We start from the raw sequence: 27,038 nt of genomic DNA, 5'->3' as shown, positions 1-27,038 counted from the left end.
CAGCTCCTTGGTCTTGCTGACATTGAGTGAGAGGTAGTTGTTGTGGCACCACTCAGCCAGGTTTTCAATCTCCCTTGAATATGCTGATTCATCACCACCTACAGTATGATAATCCAACGACAGTGATATTTCAGCAAAGTTGAAGATGGCATTGGAGCTGTGCTTTGCCACACAATCCTAGGTGTAAAGCAAGTAGAGCAGGGGGCTAAGCATGCAGACTTGTGGTGCACCTGTGCTGATGGAGATTGTGGAGGAGATGTTGTTGCCAATCTGAACTGACTGGAGTCTGCAAGCGAGGAAATTGAGGATCCATTGCACAGGAGTATTGAGGCCAAGGTCTTGAAGCTTATTGATTAGTTTTCAGGGATGATGGCATTGAATGCTGAGCTGTGGTTGATAAAGAGCATCCTGATGTATGTGTCTTTGCTACTTAGATGTTCCAGGATTGAATGTAGAGCCAGAGAGATGGCATCTGCTGTGGCTTTGTTGCCCTGGTAAGCAAATTGGAGTGAATCCAAGTTGCGCCCCAGGCAGGAGTTGACGTGGTTCATCATCAACCTCTCAAACCACTTCATCACTGTGGATGTAAGTGCTACTGGTCGATAGTACCTAAGAGGTTAAAAATCTAGATGAACACTCTTGCCAGTTTATCAACACAGTAGTTGGCCAGTTAAACCATCTGGGCCAATGTTTTTTGTAGGTTCACCCTCCTGAAGGCTACTCGCATGTTGGCATCAGACTGAAATCGTGGTCATTGGGGCGGTGGAGTTCATTATGGTTTTGCCATGTTTTGACAGTCAAAGTGAGCATAGAAGGCATTAAGTTCATTTGGAAGCAAAGCCCTGTTGTTGCCTACATCACTTGATTTAACTTTAAGAAGTAATAGCATTCAAGCCCTGTCACAACCGTCAAACATCCTTTGTGTTTAGTCTGGAATTGCCACTTCACCCGTGAGAAGGCTTTCCAGAGATCATACCTGGACCTCTTGTAACTTTTTTGGTCACCAGACTTAAACACCTCTGATCTGACCCTCAGCAGAGTGTGGATCTCATGGTTCGTCCAGGGCTTCTGGTTGAGGAAAACTCTTTGTGGGATTTTGTGGGGACTACCACTGTTTTAATAAAGTCCATGACAACTGTGGTGTATTCATTCAGATCCACAGATGAGTCCTTGGACACGGCCCAGTCCACCAACTCTAAGCAATCCCGTACCCGCTCCTCTGCCTTCTGCAACCACCTGAGCAAGTGCAGTGCTGTCAAGTCTGACAGAATGTTTACGGATGTGGCCTGACATCACTACAGAGTTGAATCAGATTTTTTTGACCCCAAACTGCCGATTCAATGTGCAAAGTGTTATAATGAATGTACAATATGGTGGACATTGTTATGCCATCGCTGCACCGGTATTTCTGCTGCACAAAATTCTCTTCACTTCATCACACTCCATTCCAATATGCATCTGTTCCTTTCTCCCTCATATACAGTATTATCCAACTCTGCTCAGATATTTCATATAATGGCAAAATCCACATTGTAACTACTGCAACACACACAAAATGCTGGTGGAATGCAGCAGGCCAGGCAGCATCTGTAGGGAGAAGCACTGTCGACGTTTCGGGCCGAGACCCTTCGTCAGGACTAACTGAAAGGAAAGATAGTAAGAGATTTGAAAGTAGTCGGTTGGGGGGGGAATGCAAAATGATAGGAGAAGACCGGAGGGGGTGGGGTGAAGCTAAGAGCTGGAAAGGTGATTGGCAAAAGTGATACAGAGCTAGAGAAGGGAAAGGATCATGGGACAGGAGGCCTAGGGAGAAAGAAAGGGGGGGGGGGGAGCACCAGAGGGAGATTAAGAACAGGCAGAGTGATGGGCAGAGGGGGAAAAATAAATAAATCGGGTGGGGTAAGAAGGGGAGGAGAGGCATTAACTGAAGTTAGAGATGTCAGTGTTCATGCCATCAGGTTGGAGGCTACCCAGACGGTATATAAAGTGTGGCTTCATCTTGACAGTAGAGGAGGCCATGGATAGACATATCAGAATGGGAATGGGACATGGAATTAAAATGTGTGGCCACTGGGAGATCCTGCTTTCTCTGGCGGACTAGTCTAGGTAAGTAGGTAGACTACTGTCTAGGTAAGGAAATCCCTCCTGTTAGGGAGCCTTGCCATATATCCTCAGACTTTTTTTGAAGAGGTTGCAGCATGTTTGATTTTGGAGTTGTTCATATCAGCACTTGACGAGGGAAGGAAGAAATAGATCTGGGACAGTGTGAGATTGCTGTCGGTGTGAAACCTAGACCACAATACAGACTGGATGGGCTGATTGGTCTGAATTCCTGATTGTAATTTGTCTATAATTTATTGTAACACTCATTATCTAAGCTTGCAGGTGAAGGATGGTAACTGGAGTTGTTAAAGGATAATTGAGGAGGAGGTGGGAAAGGGAACTTGGTGAATCTGTTGATGGTACAAGTCTTGTCATTCACTTGCATTTCTTTACTTTTGTTTTTCTTTTCATTGTTGGTTTAGCTGCAGAGGAGCATTACATACCAACCTTATTGTCTGAACATTGTGCTGTTTCTGCAGTCATTGTTATGGCAGGGTTGCCAAGGGTGGAAGGATGTGGCAGCAGTAGAGGCTGCAGATGCTGGAATCTGGAGCAACAAACAATCTGTTGGAGGAACCCAGCAAGTTGAGCAGCATCTGTGGGAGAAGGAATTGTCCTTGTGCAGGGTTTTGACCTGAAATGCTAACAATTCCTTTTACCTCACAGATGCTGAGTTCCTCTGGCAGATTGCCTGTTGCTGGAAGGAAGTGGTTGTTGGTTGAAATTGGAAGCATTTGGCTTCTGGTACAGTCTAGGACTGTATCAAATGATCTAAAAAGTTTTAGTGTAGGTAAACTGCCTTGCATTTTTAATTGGAAAACAAATACTGTATCTTCATTAGTGAGAAGATTCTAGCCCGATAGAGATAACTTGCTAGAATTCTATTGCAATTTTTGTCATGCAAGATGGGGAAACACTCAGCATTTTATACTAATTCACTGTGCAGAGCAGTTGTCGCATCTTTATGCGCAGGGAGGACCAGACTGGAAATCCAAAACTATTCTAAGGGATGTTTACGTGTATGTGACAGTCCCAAATTTCCTGGGTGGCCTTAATTACTTCAGTCCAATGGAAACTAACAGTAGTAAACCAACTTTCTGTCATTTCCTGATACTTGCGTTGGGAAATCTAGGGGCTGAGCCCTAGTTCACTAGTTCAGTCATTCCATTCATAACAGCGAAGAAGAACTGCTGCAAAGGAGAGGGGTAAATTTGAAGCAATTTGCCTTTTTATTTCGATATAATTGAGTTGATTTGAGTGTATAAGGATAATGTTTTCTAAAATTTGTTTTACTTTGAGAAATTGAATATTTATAGTTAAATTTATTAATAGTATTTTTAATGACGGTATTGTAATGTTTTTGAGGGAATAAGGACCGAGATCGCAGGTATAAAGTAAAGGGAAGGAATGAATAGTGACAGGAGAAGAAACCTTTTTTTAAAACATAGGTTATAGTTGAAATCTGGAACACACTGCCTGTGATGGCAGCAAGTTTCATTGTAGTCTTTTCTTAATCTATGGTGGGGAAAACATTGCCAGGCAATGGACATGGGGACCAGGGGCTAGAACGAGCGAGTTACTCTTATTGGGTTGTGAATCTTTGGAGTTTGCTCTGTTGTTGAGGTGGAGTCATTGAATATGTTTCAGAATTGCAGGTAATAGGGAACAGATAAGATCAGCCCTGATCTTATTGAATGGCACAGTAGGCTAAAGCAGTTGAGTAGTCTCCTCCTGCTCCTAATTCTCATGTTATGATGTGCTGGTATGGGTGTCCACTGATATTTTATGAAGGAGCTGTTAAGCTCCTGAGGGAGGAAGACATTGGAACATGCAGATAAGGGGTTAGATCTGAGTTCAAATTACCAGATAACAGTAGCTCAGAATTGTCAAATCCATACTCTGGCAATTGTAAAAATGTACAATAGTACTAGCAAAAGAGTTAGCTAAGTCATACAAGATTGGTATTTGACTAGATTTGCTTGGGCCTCACTGGATTTGTTGAGCAGGATACCAATTTCAGTTAAAAACACAAAATGCTGGCAGAACTCAGCAGGCCAGACAGCATCTATGGGAGGAGGTAGTGTCGACGCTTCGGGCCAAAACCCTTCATCAGGAGGGTTTCCTGATGAACTGATCTGCCACCATTTTGTGTTTTTATTTATTTCTAGCATCTGCAGATTCACTCGTGTTACCAATTTCAGTTAGTTGTTTCAGAAATGATAATTTTGTTTGTGGTTTTGGTGAATCTGTCCTGAGTTTTCTTTTTCTGTTGCCTTCTTGCTTAACCCAGTGTCGAGCAGGGAACTGAAAGCGTGGTCAAGTCCAACCCTTCTAAAAGGCATCGCGACCGGCTCAACATAGAATTTGACAACCTACTGAGTCTGCTTCCAACCACTGAGGATGTTGCTGGGAGGCTGGACAAACTGTCCGTGTTGCGTCTCAGCGTCAGCTGCCTCCGCCTTAAAAGATTCTTTGATGGTAAGGGCTGTGGACTTTTGATGTCTCAATTCATTGCGTGCTTTTGAACTGATCTCTGAATGTACTTTTAATTGAGTCATAGAAAACTTGCTATGCAGAAGGCCATTCAGCCAATTGTTCCTGTACCTGTCAAAAACAAGCTGCCCAGACTGACCCCACCTTGAGCACCATGTCCCTGGGTCTACAGCTCATACCTCTTCAAGTACTCAAGTATTGTATTAAGTCTAGTTCAAGTTCAAGTTTATTCTCATGGATGTACAAGCACAGAGTATAAATGTCATGAAATTTAGCTTTTTGCAGCACAACACAGTACATTACAAAACATAGGCAAACACAAGTTAACAAAGTTAAATTAACAAATTATACATGCATGTGAACAAAAATAGAATAAACAATATCATTAGTGCAAGATTGTGCGAAAGAGAAAAAGAAATATACTCTGAGGGAGTATTGGGGTTTTTCAGTTTGGTTCAGGAACCTGATTACAGTGGGAAGAATTTGTTGTTAAACCTTGGCATGTGTCTCCAGGCTCCTGTACCTCCTATCTGATGGCAGCAATGAGAAGAGGGCATGACCTGAATGGTGATGGTCCCTGATGGACGTTACCTTGTTACCTTCCTGAGACCTATTGTAGATGTCCTTGGTCGGGATAGCTGTACCCACGATGGAACTGTCCAAGTTACAGACCACTCTCTGTAGCTTCTTTCATTCTTTTGCATTGGAGTTTCCATTTTTAATTGTACAAAAGTTCAATTCTTTTAACAATGACCAAATCTCCGCCTTCTGGTTTCTGACCCCACTGTTAAACAAAATAAGTCCCTCCTCTTTAATCCATCTAGAGCCTTTATAATTTCAAACACCTTGATTAGGCCTCCCCCAGTCTCTTTTCTTACCCCTCTCCATCTAACCTTATGCTATAATATTTCAGGACTGGCAATATCCTTGTAAATCCCCCCTACACCCTCTTCATTGTGATTTCACCTCTCCAATAATGTGGTAATCAGAACTGTAGAGGTTATTCCAGCTATAGTTTAACAACTCCTGCACAGCTGTAATATAACCTTTCTCTTTCTCTCTTATAACAATATAACCATATAACAATCACAGCACGGAAACAGGCCATCTCGGCCCTCCTAGTCCGTGCCAAACTCTTAATCTCACCTAGTCCCACCTACCCGCACTCAGCCCATAACCCTCCACTCCTTTCCTGTCCATATACCTATCCAATTTTACCTTAAATGACACAACTGAACTGGCCTCTACTACTTCTACAGGAAGCTCATTCCACACAGCTATCGCTCTCTGAGTAAAGAAATACCACCTCGTGTTTCCCTTAAACTTCTGCCCCCTAACTCTCAAATCATGTCCTCTCGTTTGAATCTCCCCTACTCTCAATGGAAACAGCCTATTCACGTCAACTCTATCTATCCCTCTCAAAATGTTAAATACCTCGATCAAATCCCCCCTCAACCTTCTACGCTCCAATGAATAGAGACCTAACTTGTTCAACCTTTCTCTGTAACTTAAGTGCTGAAACCCAGGTAACATCCTAGTAAATCATCTCTGCACTCTCTAATTTATTGATATCTTTCCTATAATTTGGTGACCAGAACTGCACACAATGTTCCAAATTTGGCCTTACCAATGCCTTGTACAATTTTAACATTACATCCCAACTTCTGTACTCAATGCTTTGATTTATAAAGGCCAGCGTTCCAAAAGCCCTCTTCACCACCCGATCTACATGAGACTCCACCTTCAGGGAACTATGCACAGTTATTCCTAGATCTCTCTGTTCCTCTGCATTCCTCAATGCCCTACCATTTACCCTGTATGTTCTATTTGGATTATTCCTGCCAAAATGTAGAACCTCACACTTCTCAGCATTAAACTCCATCTGCCAACGTTCAGCCCATTCTTCTAACCAGCATAAATCTCCCTGCAAGCTTTGAAAACCCACCTCATTATCCACAACACCTCCTACCTTCGTATCATTGGCATACTTACTAATCCAATTTACCACCCCATCATCCAGATCATTTATGTATATTATAAACATTGGGCCCAAAACAGATCCCTGAGGCACCCCGCTAGTCACTGGCCTCCATCCCGATAAACAATTATCCACCACTACTCTCTGGCATCTCCCATCTAGCCACTGTTGAATCCATTTTATTACTCCAGCATTAATACCTAATGACTGAACCTTCTTAACTAATCTTCCATGTGGAACTTTGTCAAAGGCTTTGCTGAAGTCCATATAGACTACATCCACTGCCTTACCCTTGTCAACATTCCTCGTAACTTCTTCAAAAAATTCAATAAGGTTTGTCAAACATGACCTTCCAAGCACAAGTCCATGCTGGCTACTCCTAATCAGATCCTGTCTATCCAGATAATTATTAATACTATCTCTAAGAATACTTTCCATTAATTTACCCACCACTGATGTCAAACTGACAGGTCTATAATTGCGAGGCTTATTTCTAGAATCCTTTTTAAACAATGGAACCACAACTTAACAGGAACATTATGTCTCAGATAATAAAGGAAAACATCTCTTCTGCTTTTTTTCACCACTTTGTTGATTTGTTGTGCTATCATTAAGAATATGTGGATGTGAACTCCAAAGTTGCACCTCTCAATATCCACCCATATTTTGTATATAAACAATAATCAAGGGGCTGAGTACTGAGCTCCTATGTAACATCCCCACTGGTAACACTATTCGACCTACATTCTGCTTCCTGTCACTGAGTCAGTTTTGGCTCTAATTTGTCACTAATTCTGGATCCCACAGACTGACTAGTAGCCTTTCTTGAGGAGCCTTGTTATAATCCTTTCATCTAACCTGTATATTACCTCTTCTTAGAAAAAATTCAATCATTAATCAGATATGATCTGCCCATAATAATCTCACGTTAACTGCCCGATTAATTTGTACTTTCTATATAGTTTACATTATCACTTTGAATGGATTCCTATAGTTTTTCCCACCATTGAAGTTATACTAACTTTCCTATAATTTATCTTTTATCCCTTAGTCTCTTTTTAAACAATGTGAATTCCTACATTCCTTTAATTCAGGAGGAACCTCCAATCAGAGTTTCTACAAATTTGTCACTTGATTCTCTTACTAGCCTGGGATCCATTTCATCCTGGCCTGGAAATTTATCCAACTTCAAGGATGTTAAACCCCTTAACATTTCTTCTTTTAATCCCATCCTCAACTACAAAATTGCCACCATCAACTTCTGAAGGTAGTTGCATCCAAAATACCCAAGCTCCACACACAGTAGGTCGTTAACAGGTCTCTCTCCTTTTCTTCTTTATATAGATAAAGCATCTTTAGATTTTCTTTGACCTGTCAGTGCTTTTTTTTCATACCTCTTTGCCTTCCTAATTTCCCTTTGAATTTCACTCCTATGCTTTATAAACTCTTGTATATATTATACCCACACTGCCAGGTTCAGGAACAGTTATTACCCTCAACCATCAGGCTCTTGAACCAATGGGGACAACTTCACTCAACTTCAATCACGCCATCATAGGTTCCCACAACCTATGGACTCTACATCTCATGTTCTCTATTTATTGCTTATTTATTTATTTATTATATTTCTTTCTTTTGTATTTTCAGTTTGTTGTCTTTTGCACATTGGTTGTCAGTCTTGTTGGGTGCAGTCTTTCATTGATTCTATTGTGCTTCTTCGTTTTACTGTGTATGCCCATAAGAAAATGAATGTCAGGTTGACTTGTATGCACTTTACGATAATTAAATTTACTTTACTTCACTAATACTGAGCTATGGTGTCCTGATGGGCTTCACTTCTTTGCACATCATGTTCCTCTCTCTGCAACTTGTCACCTGGGCTTCAAAATTTGATAGCTACACTTGATTCATTTTGGGAACATTTTTAAACTGGGACCTTTCTATCTCTCTCTTCCTCTGAGATCAACTTATCCACAGTGACTGTTTCCAATATAGTTTTTCTGATATCACTACTTCTCAATCTAGTAAAATTGTCCTTGCCCCTCTCTGCTACCTGTATCTTTTTTCCATAAAGATGTCGCATGCACACACACACACTTTTCCAGGATACTGACGAAAACTTGAAATAGTACTGTGCAGTACTTTAAGCCACGCAGAGCAAGCAGGAAGGTGTTAGTTTTAGTGCTTTGGAAAGACATCACCTCTGACAGTGACATACCATCTCAGCACTGCAATGGAGTTTCAAACTACATTTTGTGTGCAAGGCTCTGAACTCAGGACCCTCTTGACTGAGAGGCAAGAGTGCTAACTCGCTGATGTTGATCGACATAGCTGCTAATCACTGAGGATATAAACCCCATGATAAATTGTTAGGAGCAGGATTCCATTTTATGGAACAACAGTGGTCACTGGATTCCCGTAGGATTATTTCATTGTGTAGAGTGAGTACGTGGAGCTTCCCCAATGGTCCAAGCTCCAGGGAAGCCTGACTGAGGAAGTGTCTTGGACATAGTTTAGAACACCCAGACACAGCAGTTAAAACTGAACAATTTAAAAAAAACCCTGCCTCTTTCCCTCTCACCATGAAAATATCAGATTTTTTTTTAAAAATGTGTAGAATTCCACTCAAAAGTGAATTCTGTCACATTTCTCAAAATTCAGACAACATCCAGGATTCTGCCTTGAGTCTAAATTGAACCCGCCCTCTTACTTTGTTCCCTGATAACCATTGGAATCTAGCCAAAAGGATTGTACAGTGAGTGACAGCCTGCTATTTAACTGTGAAAAGCATAGGCAGCAGAGCTGTTGTCCACAGCATTCCCATACAGAGGTGATGACCCCCAAGGTCTGGGCATTGTGCTCTTTTCTTTCCATCTCTCTCTCCCTCCTTCCCTCAAATTATGTTAAGTTTCATCCACACTAGAGAAAAAAGTTTCAGCCCTGAAAGAGTTAATCTGGCGGAGATTACCTGTTCTGTGCACTGGAAAGTGTGGTGTGTAACAAGGAAGGAGTTGTCACGAAATATTGATTTGTGTTGGACTTTGCAGTTCTCAGACTGAGATTTCTTTGTGCAAGGGTGAGATCTGTAACATAGATAAGCAAGTTTCAAGATCTCGGAATAATTGCATCCTTTCTGTAGGTAAAGGCTAAAGTTGTTTAGTTGCATTTCCGGGTAAGGACCAAGTTCAATAGCCTGTGCTGTTCCCCGGGAGAATTTGCTAATACACCAGCAATTTGTATTGTCCCTCAGCCTGTATCTGCGTCAGTGTCCGTGTTCCACCCAGCTGCCGTTGTCTCCATTGTTGATTCACTATATCTCTGTGTCACAGTCTGAATATTCATATTTATTGCCCTGAAGCATGCCTGTGCCCTTATCGGATTGTCTGTGTCCCCTTTTTTATGTCTATGCTGCTGCCTGTGTGCCTGTCTCCCTGTCTCTCTATCTGTGGCCTTGGGCGTGAACAAGAATGACTTGCTTTCACTCCCATTTTGTGGGATCCTGGATGACTGAAAAGTTCTGTGTGGGAGCCACAGACTAATCCACAGATAAGGCAGGAGCTGGCTGAGGGAACGAGATGTTCCACCATTTTCACTAGACTTTATTTTCACGCGTTGAACGGACTTGAGGTGCTCAGTGCCATCCGTGATATTTTTGTCCTATTTTGAATTGAACTGGACCAGCAATTCCCATGAGTCAGTAAGGATGATATACTTTTCTATGGAATTTGAAAGACAACCTTAAGTCGTTTCCTCTGTCCTCAGTTTCTTTGTTTGTCCTCTGTCTGCTTTGCAGTGACATGCAAGTTGTGATTCTCATCATTGGGTCCACTTCAGACCCTGTTCCAGTGCAGATTGGGGTCTGTGTCATCCAGCCCTTCCAATGTTCCTTGTTGCAGAGCAGCACCTCATCTCCAAGCTCCTGCTGGTGTGGGGTTCATCCAGTAGAAGAAGAGGGAGTTGTACTATGTCCACTCCTGAACCAAGATCACTCCATATCTATTTGTTGAATTGCAGGATACAGGCAGTGCTTATGCAGAATAATGCTCAGAGGCTGAGCTCCAATCATTTGCTGACATTCTTAAAGTGTCAGAAAGAATGAGCCTTGAATTTAGCAGCCAAAAAATTCAAGGCCCTAACAGCCTTTTATGCTATAAAAGTTCAAAGTAAACTTATTATCAGAGTGCACATGTGTCACCATATACAACCCTGAGATTCATTTTCTTGCAGGCATACTCAAAAAATCCATAATAGAATTAATAAAAAAACTACACCAACCTGGGTGTTCAACCAATGTGCAAAGGACAACAAACTGTTCAAGCACAAAAGAAATCATAATAAAAAATAAATAAGCAATAAGTATTGAGAACATGAGATGAAGAGTCCTTGAAAGTGAGTCTGTGGGTTGTAGGAACATTTCAGTGATGGGGCAAGTGAAGTTGACTGAAGTCATCTCCTGTGGTTTAAGAGCTGATGGTTGAGGGGTAATAACTGTTCCTGAATCTGGTGGTGTAAATCTTAAGGCCCCTGTACCACCTTCCTGATGGCAGCATTGAAAAGAGAGCATGGCCTGAGTGATGGGGGTCCTTGATGATGGATCCTGCTTTCCTGAGACAACTTTTCATATAGATGTGCTCACTGGCGGGGAGGGCTTTACCTGTGATGGGCCGGGCCATATCCACTACTTTTTGTAGGATTTTCCATTCAAGGACATTGGAGTTTCCATGCTAGGTTGTGATGCAGCCAGTCAATATACTCTCCATTACACATCTATAGAAGTTTGTCAACATTTTAGATGTCATGCTGAATTTTCACAACTTCTAAGGAAGGAGAGGTGCTGCCGTGCTTTCTTTGTAATTAACTTGTGCTGGGTGGGGGGGGGGGGGGGGGGAGGAGAAAGAGAGAGAGATCTGTATGTGTATCTAAGGACTTGTCTGTGAGAGTGTGTGTTTGTTTGTGTGTTGGTGGGAACTGACTGGCCATTTGCTATCTATTATTTTTTTCCCCCAGAGATTCATGTTCATTTTACAGATTCATCTGCTTCACTGTCTGATCGTTTTCAGCTGATGCTGTTTAGTCAAGCCTTTCGTGCCAAAGTCGAGCTTGGATGAGAGCCAGTGATTGTTAATGGCAGATTGAGGAATGTAGGGGCCAATTTGTTTGTGCTGATAGAGTTAATCAGAGTTATCTTGTGACAGATTATCTGGAGTATTGTGCCTTTTTCATATTTGTTTCAGCTGGTTTAGTTTCTGCCTTTGAATCATCCAACAACTACCCATGCACACTACTAGTGAGAATCATTGATGAACTGTTACTTTGGAGTCAGTGATAGAAATTGTTGGTTAAGTTTCCCTCCTCTCCCATGTTCCAGTGCAGGGCCAGTTAATTTATCTCCATCAAACCCAGGCCAGAATTGGGCCTATTAGCTATGATGAAGGGAACGCTTGAGCCAAAAGAGGACCCCTTCTGATTTCCCCCTTTAAGTTTTGTCCAGCAGACTAAAGAGTGAGTCAACTCTACCTTGCCCTTTCTTCCCTATCAGATCCCACCATCTGCAGCATTTTGTCCCCTCCACCTCTTGCCTCCCTGTCTTTGTCACTACCTCCACTCTCCCCTCCTCCATCTGCCTATCCTCCTCACCTGGATCCAACTATTGCCAACCACCCCTTTCTCTCAACTCTATACTAACTATCTCTCCTCCATCTCTCAGTTCAGATGAAGGGGCTCAACTTGAAGCATCAACTGTCTATTTCCCTCCACAGATGCTGCCTCCCCCATTAAGTTTCCCCAGCATCTTGTTTATTACTCCAATAATCTTCATATCATCCTACCTGGCTTGGTGCAAGTTGAAGGCACAGTGCAGAGAAGGATTTGCTGGTACTACACAGGAGGGTTTAAGCTAGACTGACGGGTTTGGTACCCAGAGCAGGAACAAGTCATCAGATAAATCAGTAGTTAGCAAAAGTCTAATAATCGGGAAAGGCTGGGAAAGGAATGTTCAGTTACGTTGCATTTATTTCAATGCTTGAGGTTTAGCAGGTAAGACAGACAAACTCAAAACGTGGATTGGCTCTGAGGACTGGGATGTTAAAGCCATAACAGAAGTATAGCTGAGAGAAAGGCAGGACTAGCAGCTCATCGTTCCAGGATGCAGATGCTATAGGTATGACAGAGGTACAGGTAAGCAAGGAGGAGGTGTAGCCTTTGATAAGTGAGGATGAAACTGCAGTACTTGGAGATGACATTCTTGCGTGATCATCCAGTGAGGCCATATGGGTAGAAATTAGAAGCAAGGGGAGGGCCACACTAGTTGGGCTGTATTGTAACCCCCCCTCCCCACCCCCAGTAGTAGTCAGCCTGGAAATTTGGGGAATCGCTTGTAACACACAAAATACTGGCCAACCAGCCAGCCTCTATTGGGGCGGGGGGGGGGGGGAAAGAGGGAGAAGTATAGTCAGTGCTTTGGGCTGAGACACTCCGGCAGGACTGGAGAGAAAAAAATTTGAGTAGATTTAAAAGGAGAGAGAGGGGAGAGATAAACACAAGATGATAGATGAAACCGGGAGGGGGAGGGATGAAGTTAAGAGCTGGGAAGTTGTTTGGTGAAAGAGATACAGGGCTGGAGAAGGGGGGAGTCTGATTGGAGAGGACGGAAGTCCATGGAAGAATGAAAAGGGGGAGGAGCACCAGAGGGAGGTGATGGGCAGGTAGGGAGATAAGGTGAGAGGGGGAAAAGAGGATGAGGAATGGTGAAGGGGGGCCACTACTGGAAGATCGAGAAATTGGTGTTCATGCTATCAGATTGGAGGCTACCCAGTCAGAATACAAGGTGTTGTTCTTCCAACTTGAGTGTGGCCTCATTGCGACAGTATAGGAAGTCATGGATTGACATATTGGAATGGGAATAAAAATTTCTTATAGTTTTAATAATAATAGGTTTGCAGTAATGACAGATTTTAATTTCCAAATCATAATCAGGTTTAATATCACTGACATATGTCATGAAATTTGTAGGTAGTGCTCACTGGTGAGTTCATTCTCCATTTAGAAACCTGATGGCAGAGAGGAAGAAGCTGTTCCTAAAATGCTGGGTGTGCATTTTCAGGCTTCTGCTGGTAGCAATGAGAAGAGGGCAGGCCCTGGGTAATGGGGGTCCTTAATGATGGAGTCATCGCAACGGTTAATGGACTGAATAGGAGTGTCTAGGAAAGTTTCCTGAGTCTGTATATAAAGAGCCTGACTCTGAAGTGGTGGTGGGGGGCAATACTGAATATCCTCTTCGGGCATGAGGCAGGGCAAGTAACAAGTGACAGCCAGGGAGCACTTTGGGTCTAGTGACCAGAATTCTATTAGTTTTAAGATAGTGATGGAAAAAGGACAGGACCTAAAATGGAGTAGGCTAATTTTGAGGGTTCCAGCACAGGTTGATTGGGTGAGCCTGTTTGAAAAGAAAGAATGGCAGGTGGAAGGCTTTTAATGGTGTGATAGAAAGTGTCCAGGAGCAGCATGTTCCCGTTGGAGTGAACAGTAAATCTGGTAAGGTTAGGGAGCCTTGGCTGAGGGGAGAGATCGAGTCTGTGGTCAAGAAGAAGGTAGTGTACATTGGGTTTGGGAAGCCTGGGATGAGTGAATCCCTTGTTGACAAGAAGATGATTTAGAATACTCTTAAGGGGGAAATCGGGAGGGCAAAGAGAGGGTATGATATGGATCTGGTTGGTAAGTTTAAGGAATATTCCAAGATGTTCTATAACTATATTAATCTCTTGAAAGATGGTGGCACACTTGGATGTAGTGGCCACTCCAGGTCCAATCCAAGGTGTAGTTGTTTGTCTTGTAATCATAAAAAAGACATACAAGTTACTGCTAGAGAGTAAGAACATGAAGAGCTGCAAGCACTTCGATAGTGATGGAGCTGCTAGACTTATCACATACCATTGTTGTGTTGTTGCCTGGACTTGTGTACTGGTGGATAGTACGCAGGGTGAGTGATTGTTTCAGAAATTTTAATTGTGATTACAAGTCCCTGTTGGACATTGCCAATGTAGAATACCACTGGTCCAGTTCACTGGCCTCCACAGCTGCATATAGTAATAAGTTTCACAAATTCACCACCATCTGGCTAACAAAATTTCTCTGCATCTCTGCTTTAAATGGACACCCCTCTATCTTGAGGCTGTGCACACTTGTCCTAGACTCCCCCACCATGGGAAACATCCTTTCCACATCTACCATGTTTAGGCCTTTCAACATTCAAAAGATTTCAATGAGATCCCCCCTCATCTTTCTAAATTCCCAGAGTGAACAGACCCAGAGCTATCAAATGTTCCTTGTATGATAACCCTTTCATTCCTGGAACCATCCTTGTGAACCTTCTCTGAACCCTCTCCAATAACAGCACATCTTTTCTTAGATGAGGAGCCCAACACTGTTCACAATAATCAAGGTGAGGCCTCACCTGTGCCTTATAAAGCTTCGGCATCATATCCTTGCTTTTGTATTCTAGACCTCTTGAAATCAATGTGAATATTGTATTTGCCTTCTTCACCACTGACTCTACTTGCAAGTTAATCTTGAGGTTATTCTGCACAAGGACTCCCAAGCCCCTTTGCATCTCAGGTTTTTGGATCTTCTCCTCGTTTAGAAAATAGTCCACATATTTATTTCTACTCCTAAAGTGCACGACCATGCATTTTTCAACATTGTATTTCATTTGCCACATTCTTGCCCATTCTCCTAATCCAAGTCCTTTTGCAGCCTACCTGTTTCCTCAACACTACCTGCCCCATGCAAGTTGGGTGTTGCAGGCAAGCAGGAGAGGAGATGCTGAGGCAGGAGATGAGATAGCCCCTGCTGGGTGCACTGGACTCCATACTTGGGTTGGACTGGCCCCTCTTGTCAGTGCTCTTCCCAGGTGTTCACCCAGTGCTGCCCTCTAGTGTTTGCTCAGTAGAACAAGAAGCTGGCCCAGGTCAACTTACCATCAGTTCTCTGGTCATACCACTCAGGGACTTGGGCTGTATTATATTTTCCTTGTATGTTTTTCTGAAATTGTAACCATACAGTGGTGCTAGAAAGTTTGTGAACCCTGTAGAATTTTCTCCATTTCTGCATAAGTTTGATCAGACCTTCACATAAATCTTAAAACTAGATAAAGAGAACCCCATTGAATAAATAACAAAAACATCTTACTTGTTCATTTATTTATTTATTGAGAAAAATGATCCAATATTACATGTATTTGTTGGAAAAAGTATGTGAACTTTTGGGGTAATGCCTTCTACAAAATCTATTTGGAGTCTGGTGTTCCAGTAAATGAAATTAGATTGGAGGTGTGGGTTGTAGAGGTGCCCTGTCCTACAAAACAAAATACACACAGTCAGCCTGCTCTTCTTAAAGATCTTTTTATGTGCGCTTTACCTCAATCAAAACAACTTTCAATCCTTAGAAGAATTGTAGAGACGCATGAAGCTGGAAAAGGCTACAAGAAGCATTTCTAAAGACCTGAGTGTTCATCAGTCCACAGTAAGAGAAATTGTCCACAAATGGAGGAAACTCAGTACTGTTGCTACTCTCCCAAGGAGTGGGCATCCTGCAAAGATCACATCTGCAAAAACACAACACGCAATGCTGAAGGAAATGGAAAAGAACCCAAGGGTGACAGCAAAAGACCTGCAGAAATCTCCAGAACTTGCTAAAGTCTCTGTTCATTTATCCACTATAAGAAAAACACAACTAGAATGGTGCTCATGTAAGGTCACCACAGAGGAAACCACTGCTCTCCAAAAAAAAAACATTGCTGCACGTCTCAAGTTTGCAAAAGACCACTTGAATGTTCCACAACACCTCTGGGACAATGATCTATGGACAGATGAGACAAAAGTTGAACTTTTTGGCAGAAATGCACACTGCTATGTTTGGAGGAAAAAGGGCACTGCATACCAAAACCTCATCGCAAGTGTGAAGCATGGTGGAAGGAGCATCGTGGTTTGGGGCTGCTTTGCTGCCTCAGGGCCTGGACAGCTTACAATCATTGAGGGAACAATTAATTCAAAATTGTATCAAGACACTTTACAGGAGAATGTCAGGATAGCAGTCCATCACCTGAAACTTAATAGAAGTAGGATAATGCAACAAGACAATGATCTGAAAGACAAGAGTAAATCAACACCAGAATGGTTTAAAAAGAAGAAAATTCATGTTTTGGAATGGCCGAAATCAAAGTCATAACCTTAATCCTATAGGAATATTGTGGAAGGACCTGAAGCAAGCAGTAATTGCAAGGAAGCCCACCGACATCCAGAGTTGAAGCAGATTCGTAAGGAGGAATGGGCTAAAATTCCTCCAAGCCGATGTATCAGTCCTGCACAGCGGTTATCAGAAATGTTTGTTTGAAGTTATTGCTGTACAAGGGGCTCACACCAGTTCCTGAAAGCAAAGGTTCACATAATTTTCCAAAAAATTATGTGTAATATTGAATCATTTTTCGCAATAAATAATTTGTGTTATTTATTTAATTGGGTTCTTTTTATCTAGTTTTAGGACTTGCATGAAAATCTGATCACATTTTAGGGTATACTTATCCCAAAATAGAGAAAATCCTACAAGGTTCACAAACTTTCTAGCACAACTATATGTACTATTTGTGCAATGTGCAGTGTGCTGTGCTGTTGGTAATGTGTTTTGCACCTTGGCCCTGGAGGAGTGCTGCTTTATTTGGTTATATTTGAGTATGGTTGAATGATAATTGAACTTGAACTATCACTAAAAGGGTGGTTAGGGAGAGAGTAGTTCCCTTTAGAGATCAGCAGTTTTGCCTATATTTTGAGCTACAGGGAATTTTAATGAATATTTCTCCTCTGTGCTTACTGAGCAGAAAATCTTGGTTTCTCAAGAGATAAGGGAAACAAGTGGAGATGATTTGGAGGACATTCTATTACCATGAAGGAGGTATTTGAAGCCTTACATGCATTAAGATAGATAAATCCAAGGGCTTGGCCAAGTGCACCCTCAGACTAGTGGGAACTAGAAAGGAAATTGTGGAGACCCTTGTGCAGCTATTTACTTCATCGTTAGCCACTGATGAAATTTCCAAACTCTGAAAGGTGACTGTTGTTCTGTTTAACAAGGCTTGCAAGGTAAAGCCAGGGAGCTACAGGCCAGTCATCCTGACATCAGTAGTGGGTAAGTTATGGGGGGGGGGGAGGGGGGGAATTTTGAGGGACAAGATCTACCTGTATTTGGATAGACAGTCTGATTAGAAGTCAGCATAGCTTTGTGTGTGGGATGTCATACTTAACAGACCTTTTAGTGTTTTCTGAAGTAAACAAAAAGGTAGATGAGGGTACTGTAGTAGATGTTGTATATTTGGACTTCAGCAAGGCCTTCAAAAAGTCCTAAATGCTAGGCTGGTCTGGAAGGTTAGATGCCATGGAATCCAGGGAGAGCTAGATGAGTGGATCCAAACTGGCTCAGAGGTCAAGAGCAAAGAGTTGGAGGTTGGTTTTTTTGACATGAAGACTGGTGACTGGTGGTGGGACACTTGTTATTAGTTATTTATGTAATGATTTGGATATGAATACAGAATGCTTGATCAGTAAATTTGCAGATGAACAAAATTAGGAAGTGTTGATGGTGAAGAAGGTTATTGTAGATCACAAGGGGATCTTGATCAGTTAGGGAAGTGGGCTAATGAGTGGCAAATGGATTTCAATACAGATAAGTGAGGTGTTTTTGAAAAGTCAGACTTTGAACGGTAGGGCGCTTGTGAGTATAATGGAACAAAGGGATTTATTGCTTAATTTGTTTAGTATCACAGGTAGACAAGATGGTAAAAAAGCCAGTTGGCATGCTGACCTTCAGCTATGGCAGTGAATGTAGGAGTTAAGGCATTACAACTTATGCAACAAGTGGTGAGGCTGCACTCGGGACTATGTGTACAGATTTGGTCACTGTTACCTGAAATATGGTTAAACTGCAAAGATTTACAAGGATGTTGACAGGTCTAGAGGACCTGAGTTAGAGAGAGGTTGGCAAAACTAGGTATTTATTCATTGAAGCATAGGAGAATGAGGGGTGATCTGATAGAAAAGCTTAAAATTATGAGTGGCATAGGCAAGATGAATAGTAAGTCTTTTCCCCAAGGTAGGAGAGCCCAAAACTAGGGGATATAGATTTACAGTGAGGGGGAAAGATTTAGAAGGGACCCAAAGGTCAACATTTTCATGTAGAGGGTGGTGAGTATATGGAACGAACTGCTGGAAGAAGTGGTTGAGGCAGGTACAATAATATTATTTAAGAAGCACTTGCATAGGTACATGGAGAGTTGGGACTTAGACAGATATAGGCTGCATGCAGGAAATTAGGACTAGCTGGTTGGACTCCATGATCAGCATGGATTGGTTGGGCTGAAGGTCCTGTATCCATGCTGTATTGCTCTCTGACTAATAATAGAAGTGGAGATGGTTATGACAGGAAAAGGACTTCATCTTTCTTTCCTTTCCAGTTTCCTAAATTTTCTGCAGTAGATTTCTCGTGGCTTGTATTGTCAGTGTGCTGGGAACTAGGAACCTACTGATATCTCAGCAGGACCTTTGTTTGAGTTCCAGTGGGCCTACATTAGGCTACTAGGCTGCAGGGTACAGTAAGCAGGGATAATTCTGTCTTCACCTGACATCCAGGCTCTTCCAGACCTAGAATGGTATTGGAAATGGGATCTGGAATTTTTGCTATATTCCTTCTGAAGAGATTGTAGTTTTTTTGTTCATTGTAGTGGACGTCATTTGCAAGACCACCATTTATTGTCTATTTCTAGGCCATGTAGCTATTTCAAAGGGTGTTGTTGAGGGTCTGGAGTCACACATTAAATAAAAGTGGCAGATTTCCTTCCCTGAAGAATATTAGTGAAACAGATGAATATTTTTAAGGTACTCCCTTTGGTTGCCAATGTTTTAATTCTGGATCACTTGAATACATAGTAAATTCCCCAGTTGCAATGGTGAGATTTGAACTCGAATCTCTAGATTAAAATCCAGATTTTTACATGATAAGCCATTAACATAGTCAGCCTGCAGCTCAGCCCTCAAGTCTGGAGACCCTCTGATAGGACCTGTAATCCTGCTTTGTTCCTGTTGTTTTATTACTGTTCAGGGAGATGTGTTTGAAGTTGTTCAGAAAGCCTTCGCTGGATTTAGGAGTTAGCAGGGACCAGTGGTATGCACTCGTGTTGAATTACAAAAGCCTCTATTGTATTTGCAACCCATCCCTTGGAAGATATTTTTTGGCAAATGTCAGCACAGGTCACATGATCCACTATGGACCAATTGAAAGTGTGTGCATGCAGTGTGCAAATCCACTGCGCCACCAAAAATCACTCTATGCCCAATCTCGATGACTCTTGAATTTAAGATCTTCATTGTCAGAGTATAGGTTTAAGGTGAGAAATAAAAGATTTAGAGGGATCCAAGGAAGAACCTTTTTCCCTGCTAGAAGCTGGTTGGAATCTGGAATTCACTGTCTGACAGGGGGTAGGGGAGTGGGGGCAGTGAAGACAGAAAATGACCTTCTGACCCCATGTATCCACACCAGCCACCAAGTACCCAACTATTCAGGACCCATTTACCAGCACTTAGTACACAGCCTTCCATACTTTGGCAATTCTTGTGCTTGTCCAGATAATTCCTAAATGCTCTGCCTTCTCAATTAGATAGTGAGCCAATGGTGTGGTGACAAAGTAACTTAAGTTCCAGAGTTCAAGTCAGACCACAACAACTGTTGAAATTAAATCAAGTTAACAATATGGAATTAAAAAATTACTAGGCCTTATAATGGTGAGCAGAGAACTACTAGGTTGTTTTGAAAGTCCTATCTGGTATATTAATATATTATACCTGACCGATGCGGTTGTCATTGAATCATACAACACAGAGAAAGAGTCTCAGCTCACCATGCCCATGCTGATTATTGTACCCATCTATACTGGTCCCTTTTACCAACACCCCTGGCCTTGGCATGCAACTCCTTGATTCAAAAAGTATGGGAGACAAAAAGCTGAAAACTACACAACAGATGGATTAAAATCTGTCACTGTTTGAAGCTATTTTATAGGTATTATAGCAGGACTCTTGTGGGGGTGGGGTGGTTTGAAGTAATCAGTTAAAGTCAAAAATTGTTTTGTGAAAGCGAAGTCATATATGACCAAGTTGTTGGAGTTCCTTGAAGTAACATCTGATGGATGAAGGGGAACCTGTGACCATATTGTTCTTGGATTTTCTGACCGTATTTGGTGAGGTACAACATCAGAAAGAAAAGTTTGTGGTCTAAGCAGTAACATTGGCATGGATAGTAGATTGTCTGGCAGTAGGAAGTGGAGAACAGACATAAATGGGTCTTTTTGGTTGGCAAGATGTGACAAGTAGTAGGCCATAAGGATCAGTGCTGGGACATCATTTTACAATTTGTATAAATGCAATGGATGAAGGCAACAAAAGTATGGATGTTTTTTTGATGATATTAAGTTGGGTAGGAAGACAAATTTTAAAGAGGACATAAAGAGATTGTAAAGGTATAGAACTAGGTTAAGTGCATGGACTAAGATCTAGTAAATGGAGTGTAATGTGGGAAAATGTGAAATTGTCTAGTTTGTTAGGGAGGGGAGAAAAAGAAATATTGTCCAAAAGATAAAAGATTGTAGAGCTGTGAAATGCAGAGAGATTTTAGTTCATGATTCACAAAAGTAATTAGGAAAGCTAGCAACGTTACTGTTTATTGCTAGGGGAATTGAATTCAAAAGTGGGGAAGAGGAACTTCAGTTGCAAAAAGGGCTTTGGTGAGATTTCATCTTGAGTACTGTACTATGTACAGTATTATTCTCCCTATTTAAGGAAGGATATCAATGCATTTGAAGCAGTTCAGATAAATTTTACTAGACTGATGCCAAGAATACCTGGTGGTGAGGAGGATTGTTCTATGAGAAAAAGTTGGGCTTTTATCTACTAGAGTTTAGAAAAGTGAGAGGGGACATGACAGGGCAATTCTGGAATGAATGTTTCTATCTGTGAAAGAATCTTGAACTAGTTATCACTGTTTAAAAGCAAGTCACTCACCTAATGTTGTGATGGAAAATAACTGGTTCTTTGAATCTCAACAGTAGAGGCCTGGACACACACAGTTTTAATAATAAGAAATTTATTTACAAGGGGAAGTCAGGTCAACACAAGCAACTACAATATACAGGAAGCGGTGTGGGGACAGGGTACAGTTACACAAACAAAGAACAAGGGAAAAGCACTACAACAGCTATCCCCCTTGACCTTGGATAGCTGCGGCTCCCTTACCAGGACAAACGATAGACCTTCCCAAACATAAATCAATGCACTTACCTTCAATGAGGTGGTCTGTAAGAGAGGGCTAGCCAAGGCCAAGTCTAATCTTTTAAAGCATGGGGCTGGGTGAGATAATCCAATTAAGGTGACCAATAATTTAGGTGTGAATTGATTAGTTGGGAGGGACCAAATGTTGATTGGCATGTGGTGTGTCCTCTGACCAGCCAGGTGGCAGTGCATCTGTCACGTGGCCGGTATCTCTGGATACATCTATTAAGATAAAGGCGAGGAATTTTTTCTCTAAATTTTTCTTTCTCTTCTTTGGAAGTCTCTTCCTCAGAGTGGAAGCAGAATCTTTCAATATTTCTAAGGCAGAGGTAGAGATCTTCTGGCTAAGAGGTGAAAGGTTACCATGAGAAGATAGATTTGAGATTATATAAACACATCTCCTATGATATTATTTAAATACAAAGCAGGCTTGAGGGACTGAATGGCCCATTCCTGCTTCTAAATTATATGTTCACATGTGGGCACTGCGGGCTTTCTTGCCTGATTCAGTATTCTGTGACTTTGATCTTTAACACAAGCTTGCCTGCATGCAATAAGACCACTTTTCAGAACATCTTTCTCCCGCACATAAAGAGAACTTGTCACACACACTGAGGCCTGTTCTTTAGCTCGGTGCCAGTTTCCCTGCAGGCATGGATCAAAATACTCTCCCACTGATGGGGATGTCTGGAAGATGGAGGCATGTTAACTCCAATAAATTGGACATGCTCTTTCTAGTTCCCAGCAAACTCTAGCCTGTATTGGCACAGAAGAACTTGTCTCACTCTACAGAGCCAACAGTGGTTAACAAATTTAACAAATAATAAATCTGATTCTGATGTGGGAAAGGAAGATGTCGCAGATGCAGTAGGGATGATTTGATTTCTGACTCAATTATTTAGAAACATAGAAAACCTACAGCACAATACAGGCCCTTCGGCCCACAAAGTTGTGCCAAACATGTCCCTACCTTAGAAATTACTAGGGTTACCTATAGCCCTCTATTTTTCTAAGCTCCATGTACCTATCCAGGAGTCTCTTAAAAGACCCTATCATATCTGCCTCCACCACCATCGCCAGCAGCCCATTACACGCACTCACCACTCTCAGCTTAAAAAAAACACTTACCCTGACATTTTCTCTGTATCTAGTTCCCAGCACCTTAAACCTGTGCTCTCTGTGGCAACCATTTCAGCCCTGGGAAAAAGCCTCTGACTATCCATGTAATCAATGCCTTGCATTTTGACAGAAATTTTTAAATTTTCAAGTATTCTGCTAATATTGATCTGCAATTGCACACTGTTGACATCAGGTACCTGAAGCAAGTACTCTATCATCCAGGATTTGCATTCTTCAGCATGCGTGCATCTTTAATCACATTCTCAGGCTGTTTACCTACATGCTGCAATCTTGCTGTAATATTAACCTCATCCAATTGTTGTCTGGTCTCCAATTGGTGTAGACCCACCACAATAAGATTGGTGCTTACGGGGTTTAATTGTGAAGGATGAGTAGTAAACTTATTTCATGAAGGTTTGAAGGCAGAGGGGTAACCTACACAGGCAACATAGGATGATAAGGGAGTCAATGAATCAGGTATAGGGGAATTTCACTAGTGTATCTGCCTCCACCACTGACTTAGGCGTTGCATTCCACGCACCAACCACTCTCTGAGTGTTTCTTAAAACCTACCAGCAAGGGAAAATGGAGGTAAGTTCTGTGCCCACTCTCCTGCTCCCAGGGGCAGGAGGGCAAGCAGAGGAAGTAACTATCATAGAGTAACCCGGCATGGAAACTGTCCCTTTTGGCCCAACTCATCTGTGCCAACCAAGTTACCCGCAAGCTAGTCTCATTTGCCCTCATTTGTTAATTCCATTGCCCCGTTTATTTCCCCGTACTCAACTTTCTCTCATATTACTACACCACAAAGTCTGTAAGCTGTTTGCTTTGTTAAAGAAGCAACAGTTGAGGAATAATTGCCATAGCCATGACTCAGAAGCTGTCACGCAATGCAGATTTTTCCAGAGCATATGCCTCTAGGTTTTACTAGATTTCAGAGCTAAAAGTGAATTTTTAAAAAAATTTTATGGTGAGTCATGGGCTGCGTCCCAGCTTAACCACAAGAATATAATGATTCAAATTCAAGTTAAGCTGATACCAAGCGGCTGTGATTGCTGAGCCCAGAGGAAAACCTCAGCCTAACCGCGTGCTCACTTATCACGCTATTCAGCGTATGTGGAAAGCGGAAGGAACATAACGTCATGTGTGAGCCATCCTATACAGTGCCTGGGCTGGTGCTGCTGTTCACTCTATGAATGTAATGTGGGCATCAGCTTTAAGATTTCCCTGTTCTCTTACAACACTCGACCATAGGTCCAGAGAATAGCTGTTCTCTCCTGTATATGTTGAGACAAGGATGATTCTCTCTGGAGATAGCACTATGCTTTGAAAAAACCAAAAGGGCATTGTGTGCACACAGTGCATTTTTTTTCTTGAGCATTCTGTATTACTCAGAGAGTGATAGCTGTGTGGAATGAGCTTCCTGCAGAAGTAGTAGAGGCCAGTTAAGTTGTGTCATTTAAGGTAAAATTGGATAGGTATATGGACAGGAAAGGAGTGGAGGGTTATGGGCTGATTGCGGGTAGGTGGGACTAGGTGAGATTAAGAGTTCGGCACGGACTAGGAGGGCCGAGATGGCCTGTTTCCGTGCTGTGATTGTTATATGGTTATAATATAGTTAACAGTGGGAATGATTTTTAGCCACTTGGATTAAAAGCCATTTTGACCCATTGTGACTGTGGCGCCTCTTTGAAAGTGTCTTCCATTTAGACACACTTCCCAGTTCTTCCCCCAGCAATGTCCTACACTTTTTTCCCCCCTTCAAATATTTCTGTATTTATTGTCCAGCATTCACAACTGGCTAGTTAATCCTTCAAATTCCATCTCTCCACGACTGCCTCAGTTAAAAGCAGTGGCTACTTCCCCTAGGTACAAGACAGTCTATGCAGGAAGTGATGGTTCTGTGGTTGACAGTTGTCATCGCTGCTTAGTCACGTGTGGCCAAATTTATCGCCTTTACAGGGAGCTCCAGTGAGCTATTCTACTGCAGAAAGCATCACAATGTAGCCCAATTTTGTGCATTTGTGCCTGTAATGTGCTGTGCAGTCATTGAGACTGGGAAGACTGACTACCCATCATGCTGAAGACAATCCCTATATCCTCAAATAGCTCTGATCATCAGCAGCTGGAGCCAGGGTCTCTTTAGTGTGAGTTTCTATGTGATTAGTACATCTTTTGTTGGTTGTGTAAGTCTATGTAAGGACACTAAATTAGGATTAGCCCATCAGACCTTCCTTGCTCCCTGTCTTGTTGCTGTCTGTCCTGTGTACTGAACTTACTTTAATTTCAATATTTGCCATAACCTCCTCATCTGCCTTGGGCCTTCCTGCCAAATATTTTCATCCATCTACTTGATTTTAATGCTTATGCTTTACTCGTCCAGTTCCAATAGACAGTTGCATTGTTCATGCACCTGGGGGAAGAAAAGTGCAACATCCTCGGTGACTCCTGGAACTCTCTGGCCCATGCCTGTTCAAAATGTTAGAAGGGACACTCTAACAGGTTGGTTTGCAGGTGCAGCAGGCTATCAAAAAGACAAATAGAATGTTGGCCTTCATTGCTGGAAGGATGGAATTTAAGAGCAGGGAGGTTATGCTGCAACTTTATAGGGTACTGGTGAGGCCGCATCTGGATTACTGCGTGCATTTCTGGTCTCCTTACTTGAGGAAGGATATACTGGCTTTGGAGGTGATGCAGAGGAGGTTCACCAGGTTGATTCCAGAGATTTGGGGGGGCGGGGGGAGAATTAGACTTTGAGGAGAGATTGAGTCACCTGGGACTGTACTCGCAGGAATGCAGAAGGATGAGAGAAGATCTTATAGAAACATATTAAATTATGAAAGAGATGGATAAGATAGAGGCAGGAAAGTTGTTTCCACTGGTTGGTGAGACTAGAACTAGGGGACATAGCCTCAAGATTCAGGGGAGTAAATTTGGGATAGAGATGAAGAGGAACTGCTTTTCCCAAATAGTGGCAAATCTGTGAAATTCTCTACCCAATGAAGCAGTGGAGGCTACCTCATTAAATATATTTAAGACAATGTTGGATAGATTTTTGAGTAATAGGGGAATTGAGGATTGTGGGGAAAAGGCGGGTAGCTGGAGATGAGTCCATGGCTAGATCAGCCATGATTTTCTTGAATGGCAGAGCAAGCTCGATGGGCCAGATGGCCGACTCCTGCTCCTATTTCTTGTGTTCTTATGGAACATTCAGGGTGGTACTTAGAACCTCAGTCCTGCATTTCCCACACTGTCAATCACTGCTGCACCACCTGTGGCAGACTCCTAGGCCTCAGCAGTCACTTCAGGAATCCACAGGAGTGAAAGCAAGTTGCCCTTAATCCCAAGGGACTGCCAAAAGAGAAAGAAGAGGAATGTTCATAAATACAAGAGATTCTGAACAACAAACATAAAATACTGGAGGAACTCAGCAGGTCAGGCATCATCTATGGAGAGGAATAAACAGTTGATGTTTTGGGCTGAGACCCTTCATGACTTCATCATCGGGATTCTTGTGTTGAAAATACTCGTGTCTTTTTCTAAGATATTTTCCCAAATCCAACGGGCTTTGATAAAAAAAAAAACTAGACACAAAATGCTTGAGGAGCTCAGCAGGCCGGGCAGCATCTATGGAAATGAGTAAACAGTCAACGTTTTGGGCCGAGACCCTTCGTTTGGATTCCTGATGAAGAGTCAGCCCAAAATGTCTACTGTTTACTCTTTTTCACAGATGCTGCCTGGCCTGCTGAGTTCCATCAGCATTTTGTGTGTGTTGCTCGGATTTCCAGACTCTGCAGATTTCCTCGTGTTTGTGGCTTAGATTATCTACTGTGATGATTCTTGTGCCTTCCTTGTATACCAGAGGCCATTACCACCCTCCAGGAAACAGTTTGCAGGACTGCATTGCTGTGTTAGCTGGACATTACATAGGCACATGACTCTATTCAATGAATATTAACACAGGCTTAAATCTTCCCCGG

At 42.2% G+C, this 27,038-nt stretch overlaps 1 protein-coding gene across 3 annotated transcripts in view; it reads left to right on the top strand.

The window, feature by feature from the left end:
- Positions 1 to 27,038, top strand: part of LOC132384678 (aryl hydrocarbon receptor-like) — a 190,684-nt gene that overhangs the window by 38,212 nt on the left and 125,434 nt on the right. For all 3 annotated transcript variants that reach the window (XR_009508982.1, XR_009508981.1, XM_059956040.1), the window contains exon 2: positions 4,394 to 4,581. Coding sequence is in view for 1 of the 3 variants with exons in the window: in XM_059956040.1 (XP_059812023.1) it covers positions 4,394 to 4,581 (188 nt within the window). In the remaining 2 variants the exon portion in view is untranslated. The remainder of the gene's footprint in view (positions 1 to 4,393; positions 4,582 to 27,038) is intronic.

Source organism: Hypanus sabinus, chromosome X1 (genome assembly GCF_030144855.1).
Source record: "Hypanus sabinus isolate sHypSab1 chromosome X1, sHypSab1.hap1, whole genome shotgun sequence".
NCBI lineage: Eukaryota > Metazoa > Chordata > Chondrichthyes > Myliobatiformes > Dasyatidae > Hypanus > Hypanus sabinus.
This window is presented reverse-complemented; position numbering and strand designations above follow the sequence as displayed.